The sequence below is a fragment of the Anoplopoma fimbria genome, chromosome 11 (assembly GCF_027596085.1).
Source record: "Anoplopoma fimbria isolate UVic2021 breed Golden Eagle Sablefish chromosome 11, Afim_UVic_2022, whole genome shotgun sequence".
In the NCBI taxonomy this organism is placed as follows: Eukaryota; Metazoa; Chordata; class Actinopteri; order Perciformes; family Anoplopomatidae; genus Anoplopoma; species Anoplopoma fimbria.
Genome location: NC_072459.1, coordinates 1,236,241 through 1,253,279, shown reverse-complemented (window position 1 = coordinate 1,253,279; position 17,039 = coordinate 1,236,241). Strand labels below are relative to the sequence as shown.

General features: G+C 47.0%; 1 protein-coding gene across 1 annotated transcript in view; it reads left to right on the top strand.

Annotated features, from left to right (window-relative positions):
* Window positions 1-14,411, top strand: part of LOC129098219 (trinucleotide repeat-containing gene 6C protein-like) — a 60,068-nt gene extending 45,657 nt beyond the window's left edge. The window contains 17 exon segments of the mRNA XM_054607207.1: window positions 2,623-5,163; window positions 6,599-6,793; window positions 7,016-7,045; window positions 7,094-7,230; window positions 7,335-7,421; window positions 8,123-8,341; window positions 8,905-9,066; window positions 9,476-9,595; window positions 9,840-9,923; window positions 10,094-10,334; window positions 10,438-10,602; window positions 11,024-11,200; window positions 11,676-11,825; window positions 12,619-12,837; window positions 13,557-13,630; window positions 13,756-13,895; window positions 13,992-14,411. Coding sequence (XP_054463182.1) covers window positions 2,623-5,163; window positions 6,599-6,793; window positions 7,016-7,045; window positions 7,094-7,230; window positions 7,335-7,421; window positions 8,123-8,341; window positions 8,905-9,066; window positions 9,476-9,595; window positions 9,840-9,923; window positions 10,094-10,334; window positions 10,438-10,602; window positions 11,024-11,200; window positions 11,676-11,825; window positions 12,619-12,837; window positions 13,557-13,630; window positions 13,756-13,895; window positions 13,992-14,376 — 5,126 coding nt within the window. The 3' untranslated portion in view covers window positions 14,377-14,411.
* Window positions 14,412-17,039: the final 2,628 nt, after the last annotated feature.

Below are 17,039 nucleotides of genomic sequence, written 5' to 3'. Positions count from 1 at the left end.
TTCATACGTAAACACGTGAATGTGTGAGGAAAATTGTCATTGCAGCACCAGAGGGGGGCGGGGGGTGCAGCAGGCTTTTGTGGGGTTTTCTCTCTCGCTTTTGCCTGCCACTGCCATTCAAGAGGCTTTCCATTGTGGGCGGCAGTGCTAATTGCAGATGAAGTGGTCCTGGCTAAATATTTAGTGACAGTTTTTGAAAGGTTGAAAGATGTGAGGGCAGGGGAGGCTGGAGGAGCCCCCCTTCTGTTTTGTTTTGTTTTACCTCATGCCTCATGAGTGCATAATTAAAGTCTTCAGGCTTTAGCGTTCAGCTGTTAACAAGCGCACACACACACACACACACACACACACACACACACACACACACACACACACACACACACACAACACACACACACACACACACACACACACACACACACACACACACACACACACACACTCACTAATACTGCCCCCCCATCTCTCCAATGCTCCCATCCCCTCCCCCATCCAGCGTTCTTTCAGTGCTTTTCCAGAGAGGGAGAATATTCTCTGTCGGGATAGGAATAGAGCATGATATAAATAAAGCCAGAGGGAGGCAATAGATAGAAGAGAGGAGACCCAGCCAAAGCAGTGTTGGTGGGAGGGACGGAGCATGACGGGTGAGGAAGGAAGGGAGGGGGGTTGTCTCATGCCGCGCAAGAGCTGTGCAACTTCTTGGCAGCATTTCAAAAATGAGCCTCAGAGGCTTGGCGAGCCGAGCAGACATATTGAAACAAGGATGGTCGCTACTTCGCACAAAACCTAGCTCTTTACAGGATGGTCGGGAGGCATCTCTCCACAGGTACTTCATGGCTGCTCCTTCATTATCTTCATTCCTCTTCAGCCTCCCTGTTTTCTGTCTCTTCTGCTCTACTTGCATCTGTTGTGTTGTTTTGCTGGCTTGTATTTACACACTGAGTGGATGAGCACTTTCAGATTGTTAGAGCTGCAGCGACAGTGCATTGTGGGCATGCAGTGTCGAGTGTTTTTGCTTTGTTTTTTTTTTTACTGTGAGTGAGACATGCATGCTTTTAGAGCAGCAATGGTGGAGATACAGGCGGTAGCTCAGAGCCTTTTTGGCTGTGGTTCAGGACTGAGAAAATGGCGGTCCTGCACTCCTCAGTGGAGAGACGCTACAGAACGACAGCGCTGTGTCAGAAACACAGTGCCCTCTTTTTTCCCCTTTTCTCTCTCACCGCCTCCTCTCTCTCCTTTAGTTGTGAGCATTGAAAACAGGGGGATGGTACACAGATGCTGTCACTTCCCTCATGTACAGTAGTACAGTCAGAGTCTTTGCATACAAACTTCGCATGCATGTGAAGGCAAATGTAAACAACAAGCCCCTGCAGCACAAGGGACAGCAGAAATGAGGCAATGAGGTGGCAGCAGGCTGATCAGTGCAGCGGTTATGATCTGCAACTGGGCTTAGTTTGTGACAACACGATCCATATGCACCATGGAACTCCAGGGAGCTCGCTCAACTCACTCCCCGGGGATCTAAGGGAAGTCGGCCAAAGCATTATTTTGGGTTGTCGGAGCAGTTGAACAGGCAGATGGAGGGCTGACGTGTCGGTGGAGTGACAGGCTGCCTGCGGCTGGTGCAGACTATTTGTGCTTCATGTGATTCATTTCAAGTAAAGGTCATAACTGCAGTGGGGGGTTCAGAAGTTTAGGATGACTTGGCGGCATGGCTCCTGTCATTGATTACTACCACCAAATATAAGAGTTCTTGTTAGGAAGATGCAGTGCCTAGCTATTAGGGCTTCTCTTTTCATATGTGACAGACGCTTGCATTGTCTAATGACTTTGACTTTTGTGGTAGAATCTTGATTTGATTCACATTCAACCCTTTTAACTTAACAAAGCGCCTACATTTGGTTACTTATTGTTTTCATTAGTTGTGCATACACCCCCAGTGAAATCTAAAGGTCCCTTTTTGGTGTTCAGAAGTATTTTCGTATCAGTTCGTTGCACTTATTGTTTTCGTAGTAATTTGCCTCTGCACTATACTTTTGCTCTGGTTTATGCTTTAAGATGCTTGTTTAAGAAAGGAGATGCACTTATGACTTCTGGTGACTAGTAGTTCTCTTGAATACCTATGTTGAATACACTTATTGGAAGTCGCTTTGGATAAAAGCGTCTGCTAAATGACTGTAATGTAATGTAAATTTTTAAAAAACCCTAAACACCGTAAAAAGCAAATTTACCGAAAGCCCATTCACATGTTGAGCAATATCTGCAATGGCAATAAAATGGCTGCATGGATGTCTGAATTCCCGCTACACTGACGAATAAAAAATAGGTTAAACCTTTTTTTATCAGTTTTATTAACATTTGGTTTTGTAAAGTACATATATATCAGAGAGGGCATGAATGTTGTATTTATTTGCTAATTAAAGCTCCCTATGCTTCCATATTAGTCATTCTGTGTGTGTTATCATCTTGTGAAGTCTGTGTATGCATAAATAGACACCTTATGTGTTGTCATGGTATTCCAACCTTACTGAGCTCATGTGGGTGGGATGACGTCCATAACTTCTACCTCTCTTCTCTCATCCTCTTGCTAACGTCCTGTCCTTTTTCTTTCCTCCCCTACAGAACTGCCCCCACAGAGTGGCCCGGGAGCACAGTATGAGAATCCCCTCTGGGGACACCTGCCAGCCAACAGGAGTGCCACAAGTGCTGCATCTTCCACCAATCTTAGTGGCTGGGATCAACTAATCATTGACCAGAAGGACACAGAGGCTTGGCCTTCTATTACCCTCAGCCAGAGCCAGGCCCCTCCAGGAGGATGCCCTTTGGACACTGACCCTGGTCGCCTGACCAGCAGCAGCAGCAGTAGTACTAGCAGTAGTTGTAGTACAGTGAGTATGGCCACAGGGGCCAATAGCCAGACAGGCCACTTCCCTGCCAACCACCTTAGCAGCAAGGTCAACAGTGGGCCCAGCCCTGCCAATCATACTGGAACCAACATGCTATCTAGCCAGGTTGCAGCCAATCGCAGCTGGGGCTCTGGGCCTGGACCCTCCCATTGCCCACCTCAGTCCTCAGTGGGGAGTGAAGGGAAGAATGACAGCCCAGCGGGGGGAGGAGGCAGCAGGGGCTGGGGGTCTTCTTCATCATCCTCCACCACCAACTTTAACTTGAACCTAAACCCTAATGCCAACCCATCCGCCTGGCCCATGTTGGGACATGATGGGGGTGGCACAGGGGGAGGCAGCTCAGGAGGAGCCAACACCATTTCACCTCCTCAACCTACACCCAATCTCTGTAATCCGCCTGGCCCCCCACCAACCCAGACCAGCAGCTGTACCGGAGTCAACACTAACAGCAACTCCACGGGGATTGGCAGCGCCTGGGGTAGCATAATAGCCTCTGATACTTCAGAGCCACACCCCTCCCCGTCCACGAATGTGTCTTTCAGTTCAGAACCTCAGAACCTTAAAACTGATGGACCAAATCACACTAATAAACAGGAACCCCCCAGCCCCATCCGCAACTTGCCTGGCTGGGGCAGTGCACCTGTAGGCCTGGGTTCCATGGGTCAGACACCCCAAGGGGGCCAACAGGTCAATGGAGAAGATAATAGCTCAGTATGGGGTAACAGTGGAGACTCAAAGGCACCTTCATCTAAGGAGGCACCTGGATGGGACTCTGGCTGGGGCCGTGGAGGAGGTGGAGCAGGAAACTCTGGAGGCTGGGGTGACCAGTCCGGTGGAAACTGGGGGAAGCAGCGCACTGAGGAGGCCCAGGGAGGCTGGGCTGCCCCCAGCTCTCCTCCACAGGATCCACAGAATCCACAGAATCCACAGACTAGTCCTTGGAACAGAGCAGTGAGCACAGCTGCTGCAAGTGAAGGGAGCAGTGACGGCATGGAAGGACATCCCCAGAACAGAGACTCCTCATCCAGAGATAATCCAGCTCCTCTGCTGCCTGCCCAGGATTTGGACCCCAGGGTGTTGTGTAACACTGGCTGGGGACAGACCCCTGTACGCCAGCACACCTCCTGGGACATGGAAAATGCTAAACGCAAGAGTGATGCAGCCGCTGAGTCGTGGGGCTCTGGCCAGACCACTCCAAGCGACGCTCAGGGGCCCTCCAACACTAACATGGGCCCTTCTCAGAGGGCTGACCCTGGGAGCAAAAATGATGGGCCTGGTTCTCAGGGAGCTTCAGGTTGGGGTGGAAGCATAGCTGCTAACAACCAACCAAGCTCTGGTTGGGGGGAGCAACCCAACAACATTAAGCCCCCAGGTGGCCCTGGTGGCTGGGGCAATCCACCAACAGGAGCCCCCCCACCCAGTATACCCAAGAATGGGGGTCAATCCTGGGCAGAGGAGAAATCAGCTGGTTGGGATGATTCCCGCAACAAGGCAACATCCCAAGGCTGGGGAGAGCAACCCAAAGCATCCCACAGCTGGGGCAATAGTGCAGGAAGCAATAATGCAGGGGACTGGAGAGAACCAGAGGAGAGCAAAAAGAGTCCCACCAACCCAGGATGGGAGGGAGAAGCAGGGGGCTGGAAGGAAAATCCACGAGGTTGGGGCGTGTCTTCTTCAGGACCTGGGATACCTGCAGCTGGAGGAAATGGGGGCTGGGGGGAGCCAGTTTGCCAGCGTCCCAGTGGCCCTCCCCAAAGTTGGGGGGCCAAGCCTCAGGATGGACCCAGTGGTGGCAATGGTGGAGGAGGGAACATGGGCTCTTGGGCTGGACCAGGACCAGGACCAGGACCAGGACCAGTGAAGCAGGCTGGAAGCTGGGGTGGCAGTAAGAAGGAGTCCTCAGCTGAGCCCACAGGCTGGGAAGAGCCCTCCCCACCTTCAGTCCGACGCAAGATGGAGATAGACGACGGGACCTCAGCTTGGGGCGACCCTGGTACCTACAGCAAGGCAGTCAATCTGTGGGACAAGAACAATCCAGGAAAGTCCCAGGCTAAAGTAACCACTGGAGGCAATAACCCCCCAGGCCCCAACAACAACCATTCCCACTCTCATAATCACCCCTATCAAGGGCCACCTGCACCTTTACAGAACCACACCCAGAACTCCCAAAACCCAGGGCCCCCCAGTGGGCCCATGGATCCTGTTGTCCAACACCAGTCTGGGCCACCTCACAACAGGAGTCCCTTGATGGCTCAAGGTAAGACATCATGATACTATTTTTGCAATGTGTTTGCAGACCTATCCTATTAAGCCAAGTTTGTCAGATTCATTCCCTCATAGAAAACAGATGAAGTAGATTCAGATTTTAAAAGTAATTTAGCGTTTCTCTTTTCCTTTTCCCTGTCCAAAGTAAATGTGTCAAACATGAGAGCTGTTAGAGTAGTTAGCACATAGCACTGTTAAGCTCCAATCTCCTGATCCACTTAAAGGTAAAATCTTGACCTAGTTTGCCCTCTTTGGATTTACATCTAATCGACTATCCAAATGAGTTAAGCAGGACCAGGCCTGTCCCTCCATGAGGCGTCTCACATTTCACAACAACAGACACGTCTGTGCGGGTAACCCTGGCAACCTCTCATGGGTACCCAGAGGAAGCACAAGAATGCTGTTTACAAAGTGCCTCGTGAAAATAGAGATTCACCACATACAGTTTGAGAAGGATCGGAAGTGTGTGATTATATGGGAGCCACCATCTGTCAGTTGATTGAGGGAGGAGGTGGAGCAACTCCGTCGGAGCTGAGAAGGAGCTGACGCCCCCTGCTGGTCCTCACTTGACCCTGCATGAGGACTCCACATTGGATTCATTTGCTTCCCAATAAAACCTGATAGCTGATCCTTTTGAAGGGATAAGGGCAGTTGAGTGTGTAGTGTGTTAAAGAAAAAGAGGGATGACTTCACAATCCTATTTATAACTAATGTCAGACTGTGGGGACTTCTCAGTTTGTTCGTCCCAGTATGCCTTGTTTAGAGCGGTGAAGTGCTTCGGCCAGTCATACTAGAAGGTTGGATGTTAATTATAATTTTGGAGCAGCCTTTCGGACTTGACCTCTCCCTGGAGAGAGAGAGCTAAGCTGAGCCTGGCACCGCCTCAGGCCCAGAGACAGTGCGGTGTCTCACATGCCAAGAGGAGACAGGCTGCGCCAAATCTTAAATGGGTATCTTCTCCCTCTGTTAACCGTCCTGCTAAGCCGAGCCCAGGGTTCTGACTTCCTGCACGCGGTGGCACTTTACACTGCAAAACAGAGGGATTAACAGTCTGAGGGTGTTCAGGCTCAGTTAGTAACTATGCCAACTGAAGCAAGCACACAGTACTTGACCCAACACTTCATACTTTGCCATTTAATTTATTTATTTTTGACAAATGCCCGTGCCAGAAAATAAAAAAAACAGTAACAAAGCACCGTACAGTTGGATTGTTAAATGGCTTGGGAAAATGCAGAAACATCCTTAATGCATCTGAAACTTCTAGAAAAAGCATACAATGACCATTTGGGAAAAAAAAAAAACTAACCAGAAATCTCTTTCTGCTTTCTTATGAGAAATCTAAATACGAAGTGAGGTTATATTAACTTGTGATTGTTTTAGATGTTGGTATTTTTATTGACAGGCCCTTGTCCTTGTGTGTCCTCCAGGTTGGGGAGAGATATCCAGCCCTCATACGAAATCCGAGGCCTCTTGGGGAGAAGCTGCGCCCGCTCCGGTCAGCGTCGACAACGGGACGTCGGCCTGGGGCAAAACTAGTGGGAGCTGTGGGGGCTGGGGAGACAGCAACCCGGACAACTATGGCAGGGGCAACCCGACGATGACGTCTTCATCTTGCAAACCTGGTAAATAGCTTTACACTGTATTTTCTGTGATACCCTAGAATCCACACTGCCCCCTAGTGGTCGGCTCAGATTACTTTTATATAGTAATGTGCAACATGTTCTGTTTTCATGTAACCAGTTCTCAGCTATTTACATCATAAAGTTATCACATAAGGCACGTGTCAAAGTGTGTGTCCTCAGTGCTGCTTGGTTTACATCCTATCTTTACCGTGTGTTTTCCAGCTCCCAAACCTATGCAAGAAGGATGGGGAGGTGGAGGTGGAGGTGGAGGTGGAGGTGGCGGTGGCGGTGGCGGTGGAGGTGGAGGTGAAGAGCTGAACCTGTCGGGTGGTCAGTGGGATGCTGAGGAGGGAGACATGTGGAACAGCGTTGCCTCCCAGGAGAGCAACTCCTCCTGTAACTCTTGGGGCAATGCATCTAAAAAGGGCCCACATAAAGTATGAAGCAGGATACAGAACAGTCCTTGAGACATAATATTATATTTCATTTTCATAGTTAAATATATTGAGTCAGTGTGGTAATGATGGTTTTCTGTCATCAGCTCTCCCAGGGAAAGGTTCCAGTGAAGCAAGAAGATGCCTGGATCATGAATCGTCTCATCAAACAGCTGACGGACATGGGCTTCCCTGTGAGTTCAAGTGACGATCAACTGCTACACTGCAATTCTTTTATTAATGCATTTATTTTTACTCAGGATCAGTGATGGTTTTAAATTATTACTGTTAGCATTTCCCATTTAAAGGTGGGGAAAGGTGAGCATGAGAAGTCTCTCGTTGATATTGTAAACTTTCTAAATTTGACCCTCGGAGCGATTATAAAATAAACCCACTGTGGCTGACAGAAATGCACGGATGTTTCTGCTCTGTATCATCTTTTAAAAAACTGAAATACTTAATATAAATGTTAATTTTGCTAAAAGCAAATTCTTGATGATTGCTCTTGAGAAAATGAATCTGCAACAATTTATGATCATCAATTCATCACTTTGAGTCACTTTTGTTTGGGAAAAAAAACTGTATAATTCTCTGTTTACTACCTCTAGAATGTGAATATTTACTATTATTTGGAATATCTTTGGGTTTTGGACTGTCGGTCAGACAAAACTAAACATTTAAAGATCTCATCCTGGGCATTTTTCACAACTAGCTGACATGTAATAGACCAAATTATTAATCAAGAAGATAATTGACGAATCAATCTATAACAGAAAAATAAGCATTAGTTGCAGCCTTTACTGTGATTGGCCGTTTAATGCACTGTTGAAGCAGCTTTTGTGTTGATTTGTTTCTGCATTTCTATATTTCTAATGCTTTGCGGTTTATTCTCCAGAGAGATCCAGCAGAGGAGGCTCTGAAGAGCAACAACATGAGCCTGGACCAGGCCATGAGTGCCCTGCTGGAGAAGAAGACGGAGCTGGACAAGCGGGGGATGGGGATAGCCGGCCACGACTACAACAACGGGCTCATCAACAAGCCCATGAGCTGCCCTCGGCCTCCGCTCCTTTCCAAAGACCCCTCGGCAGACCCTCGCTTGTCCTTCATGGATAAGGTAATTCACACACTTACATGAAAACAAACTGTGCATTGAAATAGTTTAGAATGTGAATGCTAGTTGATAAACAGGTTCCTCATTAAATGTGAGATGGTAGATGGTTGAAAGTCCTTTTTACTCCATAAAAAACCTTATCCATTGATAGTGGTATTTAACAAAAACTAGCATGCTACTCCCAGACAAATGAGACCCCTTACAGTCACTATTTTCTTTTTCTAATTAACATTTAGTTGTCTGGTGAGGGCGGACATTTTATTGGTGCACAGGAAATGCCAAATCAGAACAATGCGCCTCCTTCTAACCCCCTCAACCTCTGCATGTTTGAAAAGACAGAGTTGTTTTGGGGATCATGTATCTTAATACAACTGCATTACATCATATTGAGATCACTTTCCATGCATTGAATTTGTGTGTTTCAACTTTCGCTACATTATTCTAGACATTTCAAACGCATGAATGTAGATAATTGATTTGGAGCTCACGGTGGTGGGATAGATGAAAGGAAACTGATGAGGAAAAAAGGACAAGGTGTTTGACTGAGGTTGGCGTCTTCTGTCCAGCAGATGCAGAGTGGAATGTTTGGCGGTGGTGGAGCAGCACAAGCCCGCGTCATGCAGCAGCAGCAGCCGCCGCCGCAGCCGCCTCCTCAGCCGCCAGTGCCGCATCTCAGTTCCTCTCAGCCTAGTCTACGTGCTCAAGTGCCTCAGTTTCTGTCCCCTCAGGTAAAGACACACACACACACACACACACACACACACACACACACACACACACACACACACACACACACACACACACACACACACACACACACACACACACACACACACACACACACACACATATATATATTTATACATAAGCACACTGCCTCATTTCTCATTTATAATATAAATACATACCAGGCATTTTAATGTATGCACTGATAAATATTTTAAATTCAGTCTTAAAAAGCATCTCCACTTTGAGTTTCTCGTTTATTATTTATCAGTTTAGACCTCTTCAACTGTGAAATAAGAGCTTAATACTACTAACTGATATGGGACTTCATGTTCACATAGATAGTGTGTGCAACACAAACTCTGTTTTACATAAATCTAATTTAGTTTTTTAATGTGTTGATGCTTTCAGGTTCAAGCACAGCTCTTACAGTTTGCAGCAAAAAACATTGGTCTGAATCCTGCACTTTTAACCTCACCAATAAACCCTCAACATATGACCCTTCTGAATCAACTTTACCAGCTGCAACTGGTGAGTCCTATCTAGCCTCGTCTGCTTTCAGGTTTATTAGATACATTAGAAATAATTGTTTGCATTAGAGTGCAAATATCTACAAATGCTTTATGAGCATTTTTAATTGGACAGTAAATTTGTACTTTCATGTTTTCTGTAGAGGTAGATTGAGCCGTCTTTTTGTTACTATTGAGTTAGACCTGGATATGTAGACGCAGTGACATCTTTTGACATTGACCCCATGCGTCTTCCTGACACACAGGCATACCAGCGTTTACAAATTCAGCAGCAGATGTTGCAGGCGCAGCGCAACGTTTCTGGCCCCATTCGACAACAAGAGCAGCAAGTGAGTTTTCCCCTTCTTTCCTGCTCTCTTATTACTCACTGTGATCACTGATATATATATATTTTTAACATAAAACAAAGCTGATTGTGATCTGAAAGCATTTCAGTTGTGTTATGTCAAACCTGCACATTATGCATCCTAACTATTTCTCCATTGTGATGTCGCTCCAGATTGCACGTACAATCAATAACATGCAGCAGCAGATCCAACAGCACCAGCGTCAGCTGGTCCAGGCTCTGCTGATGAAGCAGCAGCAGCAGCAGCCGCCCCCCTCCCACTCGGGCCTGCATCCTGGTGGGGCCAAATCCTCCCTGGATTCGTTTCCAGGTCACCCCCAGGCTCCAGGCCTCCCTGACCTGCAGACCAAAGAGCAGCAGTCATCTCCCAACATCTACAGCCCCTACTCTCTCTGTGAGTGGTGCTCTCTATAGATTGCAGATCGATAATGCTGCATTAAACCTCGTGTGTGTGTGTGTGTGTGTGTGTGTGTAGTAACAGCTGTCTGTCTCCTCAGCTGGACTGAATACAAACATGAATGTAAACTGCATGGAGGGGGGGAGTCTGTCTATGAAGGAACCCCACCAGCCCCAATCACGCTTGTCGCAATGGACGCATCCCAACTCCATCGAAAGCCTCTCTGGAAGCTCCTCTCCTCTGGAGCCCAACCTCGGCAAGCATGGTGAGAAAAGAAAAGGCATCCTGGGTAATTAAAAATGAGAGATGTCCCACATGATGCAAAGTATATATTTATGAAGACAGGTCATTGTCCTTTTTCTCAATTAAACCTTTTACAACAAGGACCAGATGCAGACTATAGAGAGGCAGAGTCTCTCCCCTTCCCGTGGACCACCATAGGACGTTATTCCGGAAAAATAATCATTTGTTGATCTCGTTTGAATTGATCAAAACATTTTGAATATGTCCGTTGCTGTTGATTACAGAAACATGTTTTTTCCCCCAAATAAGGTCCCTTTGGAGGCACCGGAAGGGGAGGGACTTTGCTTTTTCTTTGTCTTTCATTGTTTACTTGGTTGGAGAAAAATTCCCAAATAATAAACCCCAAAACTTGGATATCTTTTGTTTCATTTCATTCCTCTCAGGTTCAAACCTGGGCCCCCCTGGTAAGGCCCCTCAGCTGGAGGACTCCTACAGCCCCTACAGCTTGATATCCAGCTCAGAGTCTCCTACCAGCCCCCTGGTACCCCAAGACAACTGGGGGCAGGGCAAGAGCAACAGTGATAAGATGGCCAATGGGACCAATATCAACTGGCCTCCAGGTTAGGACCACTTGAAGAACTCTCTTTTGATGGTTTGTCGTTGGGAGCCAGATGTTGACCACTGTTAACCAGTTTGTTTCATCTAGTTAGCCATGTTGCCATCTTCTTGAAATAGTTTTAATGTAGTCATTGCTCTCACTACAGAATTTTTCAGCGATGTTAATGACACTTTTGATGATTTACTTTTTCAGAAATAAGAGAACTGAAAAGAGAGTACCAAGTGAAAAACAAAAGTCTTTAAAAAAATAAAAGCATTACTGAAATATGGGGTACAATTAAACAGGACTGTTATCACTCAATCTATCAATAAGTATAGTAACCATCCAGTTAAACTTCACCAACCCAAAACTGATGCCTGGTTATCAGCTTGATGGTAGCAATAAATACAGATATCAGATAATCAATAGGTAATGTCTATTATTATGCTGTGGTGGAGAAAAACAACATTTCTAAACATCTTCATTTTGGTCTTCAGAGTTCTGCCCCGGTGTGCCTTGGAAGGGCCTCCAGAACATTGACCCTGAGACCGACCCTAATGTGACCCCCGGCAGCGTCCCCAGCGGGCCCACCATCAACACCAACATCCACGATGTCAACCGCTACCTGCTGCGGGACAGGAGCGGAGGTGAGAGCACGGGTTAGGAGTGTAGAGAGAAGCCTGAGTGCTTGTCTTAGTGTGATACCTAGAAGGATGTTTTTGTGGCACCCATGTATTTAAGGTCCTCTTGAAGTAGTCTGACGGTATCTTCGTAGAGTCTTCTTTTGTTCTTCATTTTCCTACTTTAAACTGTTTTTATAATCATTGTCTTTTCTTCTTTTAAGCTTACTGTCATCATTTGTCGTGCACTTTTCCTTTTACTCCATTTTTCTCTTTCTGCTACTTTTTCCTTATTTGTTTGTGTTGGCTGCATTGGCTTAGGCTCCTCCCCCACCTCATCTCAGAACGAGGCTCTGCCTCCGTCCAGTGATTGGCCAGTCAGTGCCTACACTAGCTCGTTCAATCTGTCGTCCCCGGAGTCGGACGATGCAGGTACATGGTTTATCCATAACCTTCTCCCCCCACGTTGCAGTGGATTGAATCACTGCACATCAACATTATCCTCTCCCTCCTGTCACCGTAACAACCAGAGCCTGAACCACAGCTCATCCGTCCCTACATTCTCCTGATTAATGATCCTCTTTTGAGCTCTGTCTCAACTTTTCCTCTCCTGCAGTGCGTATGTCCCCTGTAGTGTTATTGATTCTAGTGTATATCCCTCCTCCTTGTGTTGGGCATGGGAGCTGCTCTCCTTTGCATAAATATGAAATAACTTTTAAGTACCATCATTTTGCCCTGCGGGACTCCCTCCTGTGGGAGCAGCTCTCTTTTGGTCACTTGGTTGTGCAGGTCAACCTTTCACTCACTCGTTTCCTTCCAGGTAAACTGTCAGAGATGAAATCGACTTGGTCTCCAGGCCCCATTTCTCACAGCCAGGCTTCTCTGTCCCACGAGCTGTGGAAGGTCCCACAGGGCCCCCGGAGCAGCAACGTGGCCCCTACTAGACCTCCTCCTGGCCTCACCAACAGCAAGCCGTCTTCAACCTGGGGGGGCAACTCCCTGGGTCTGGCCCAAGGCTGGAGCAGCTCTTACACCACAGGTAGTCTGATAGTGGATATATATATATATAATTCGGGCATCAACTCCAAGAAATAGAGTCAAATATTACAGGGTTAACAAAACGATCTAACAGTCAAAGCTTTAACTTTTCAACCTTTTCACATAAATGTCCACTAATGTTTTGTATGTAGATAAAGACGATAACAAAATAAGTCAAGCGGAAGAATCCATTTTCCTTTATGTCAATAGAAAGCTTGTCTTCTGAATTGAGTGTCTATATTACTTAATAATTACATGAAAAATATAACATGTTTATGTTTTTATTAGTAGTGAATTAATAGATTAAACATTCTTGCATATATGACATATAAGCTAATGTTCTTATCCTAAAAAACTGAAATGATCACACTGCATAGCTGAGATGCAAACCTCAAGAAATGTCTTTCTGCCGTGAAATGTGAGTCATCTGAAGGTCAGATTATGGAGCCATAATGTGTTAGTGTTTTAGGTTGTGAAGGCTACAGTAGGAGTGTACTCACAGCTCAATGTGCACTTTGATATGTGAACAATCACAGGTCAATGCTGAAGGTAGAGAGCAGACAGGATAGACTTGAACTCAAGAAGACCTTGTTGTGGTTTGACATGCGTTTAACTGACACTGGGTGGAAATCGACACCACCCTTTCAGTTTTGGGTAACTGATTTTGGTTTCAGACGAATCTGTTAAGCATAAGCATCTCTGTGTCTGTCTTATACTCAGCAGGTACCACCTGGAGTACAGACAGCTCCACCAGGACCAGCAGCTGGCTGGTTCTGAGGAACCTCACTCCACAGGTACCAGTTTACATCACAGCTGCTTCCTCTTAGGCCTCAAAGCATTCAGACCTCACAGAGAGTTAACCGTGTCTTTCCACTCATGGCCCCTTTGCTCTCTTTCTGTTTGCTTGTTTGTGACCCAGATTGACGGTTCCACTCTGCGTACACTGTGCATGCAACACGGCCCCCTCATCACATTCCACCTCAACCTGACGCAGGGAAACGCTGTGGTGCGCTACAGCTCCAAGGATGAAGCCGCCAAGGCTCAGAAGTCCCTGCACATGTACATGTCTTTATTGAACACGTAGAGGTATTTGGCTCAGTTGATTTAGAAGTTTTAATCGTCACTCACCTGTGTTTTCCTCTCCCCTCCGTCCAGGTGCGTGCTCGGGAACACCACCATCCTGGCAGAGTTTGCCGGGGAAGAAGAAGTGAACCGCTTCTTTGCACAGGGCCAGTTGCTTGGAGGAACAACTAGCTGGCAGGCAACTCCAGGCACCAATCAGACGAGGATGGGCGGGGCCGGTTCCGGAGCTTCCCACCCCATCGGCCACTCGCCCCACTGGAACAACAACAACGGCAGCAGTGGCGGTGGGCTGGGATCAGGCGGAGCGAAGGCGGGCGGAGAGTTGCTGTGGGGTGGCGTGCCGCAGTATTCCAGCCTGTGGGGACCCCCGAGTGGAGAGGAGGGCCGGGTCATGGGGAGTCCCACCCCCATCAATACCCTGCTGCCTGGGGACCTGCTGAGTGGAGAGTCCATGTAGGACGGAAGAGCCCAGTCGAAACAAACACCAACAGGAGCAAAAATCTTGAAAAAATCATTGTGGAGATAATCAGTGTGGCTGTAACGGTGAAAAAGGAGAGACAAGAGGAGGGCGGGGCTACATCCTCGCTGCTCACCCTCGCCGACCTCCTCTACTCCTTTGTGTTTTTAAATGACATTTCAATTCTTTTGTGAATCTCAGTGAGAGATTTTGGTCACAGTGTTCAGCTTTTTACTTTTGGAGACACAGGAAGGAGTCTTTCATTCAACAAAGAAAGAGAACATTTTTACAGAAATGAACTTGTGGGAACTCGGCGTTTGAAACATGTACTTTAGTTCAAACTGACACGAGATGACGAGCTGCCATCTTTAAACTTGCATAATCCCTCTCTGCCTTTCCAGGCAATCATACTGCACCTCAGAGATCAATGAAAAGGCATCATTCCCAAAGTAAAACCCTTCAATCAGAGTGGTTGTCGAACTTTGAGCTGGTCCAGACTCAACATTTGTTTCTCTCAGCACTAATATTAGCCTTAACCTCTTTCCTGCCCTGCTATCCTCACTCACTCTGTACTTGGTGAAGAAGCATACGGACACTTGCACACCCTTATTTCTGAGCCAGTGAAACCTGAGTGGAGAGTAAATGCTGCTGCGGCCCCACGTAAGCAACCACAGCCCACGACTTCAGTGCATTTCTGCAAGCAGATTGAGTTCCCCAACACAACGCTCAAAGGGAATGATGCAACTCTGTTCGCCGTGTTCAAGCCATTTATTTTTGTAATTTTCTTTCTTCTTAAATCATTGCAAGCTAAGGAATGATATTATTCAAATGTGTCTGTCAATCTTACCTGGTTTGGGGGGAGAGATCTTTGGGTCGTCGCATGTACAGTAACGTGACGGACGACAGAATGAACCACTGCTATTACTAAGGAACTGTAAAGACAAACACTTCAATGCACCTCAACTCACCTGCGGGCAACTCGCAGTTCGGTCTCAGTTTTCGGACCCTCTCACTGATGTTGTGGAAAAAACCTCAAGTCGTAAATGTTCCCCGCTGGTGTGTGTTCCCACCATTTCAAGTGACGTGCAATATAAGCCACAGACTCTACCGTCCAAGCACCCTACCATGACCTCTCTCCGAAAGAGAGGAGACTGTAAGGAAGGATTGAACTGCAAAAACGCTATCTGACCTTCAGCCCCCCCCCCTAAAACTGCCACTACTACCCTTCATCTCCCCCCAAGACTGTGTGATCAGGAGAGCAGGTCTTCAGCCACCTTCTGTCCAAGATACAAGGAGGTTCACACAAAGCACTTCTTCAGCCAGCCTACTCTCCACACTTATGCCAGTGACTGGTTTTGGGGGAGAGGGAGGGACAGGTGTGTGTGTGTGTGTGTGTGTGTGTGTGTTCCTGTGTTCCTGTGTTCCTGTGTATGTGTGTGAGTGTGTGTGTTTGGGGAGAAGGCATAAAAAACCAAAATGAGAGGAGCCGGTTTTCCTTTTTTTTTTTTTTTTTTTTTACCCCAGAAGACCAGATGACCTTTTTTTGTTTGTTTTTCTTTTTGCCCAGATTTGCGTTGTTAGAAAAAGTTTGAAGCAAAGATTTGTGAATAGGTGGTCTATCATAGCACTTAGCAAGAGCGTCGCAGCTCGTTATAACCTTAATGCCAACAGATAGAAGAGAGGAGAAGCAACACTGGCAAATAAAAACTGAAAAAAAAAAACAAAGACAAAAAAGCAATCTGCTTAGTGGCTTCTCTATATGCTTAGTTTTTAACTTGACATGGATGTGAAGATGTGTTTTTTTTGTTTAATCCTTCTTCCCTGGAGTCGGTGGGACCAGGAAGGATGTCAAGCATGGTAGCAAAGTGAAGGGAAATACAAAGAAAGAACTCGACTGACAATGGGTGCAGCAGGGAAAGACCCCAAAGCACTCGCCCTCTTTATCAAAGTAAATATCACTGTTACATTGCATACTTTGAAATCTTTAGCCTTGGTGTCTGGAAACACTCGACGTGTTGGTGTTCTACTGGATCCAGCAGGGAGGATCGCCATCTTCTTCGTCCTTTTTTTTCTTCGTCTTCTTTCTATTGGAGGCCCTGCCAACCTGTGTGATAGTGTGGCCACTGAGTGCCTGCCTGCTGCGGAGTGCAGTGCTCTGCAGCAGCCCTCACCCCGCCCTCCCCCTCTTCGCTCGCTGCCTCCCTGCGGATCCCTACAGACTGGCTTCCCTCCTCTTCCTCCCCCATGGCCTCCAGGCCACGAGCAGCTCTTTCAGAACTGGCCCACCTGTATTACATTTACTACTACTGCTGCGCCAGAGTCTGTCCTCAGCAACCTCCAACTCCACCCTCCACCCTCTCTCTCTCTTTGTCTCTCTCCTGCAAGGATCACTTTAGCCAGAGATGGAGGCGTTTGACGTGTTGTTGTTTTTCTTGGTTTCACTTATGGAATTGCCAGTGTGCATTTTTTTATTTGATTGTTGTCATGAAGTTTGCTGATATTGTTGCTGTTATCATTGATGATATAGATAATGATTGTTTTCATGGCTTTTTTTAAAATAACGGTCTTCATGCAGTGTTCAGCTTCTCTCCTGCCCCTCCCACAGCCTCCGAGGCACGAGCAGTGCGTGGTGAAGAGGTACGCCTCGGCCGTGCAGCAAGGCC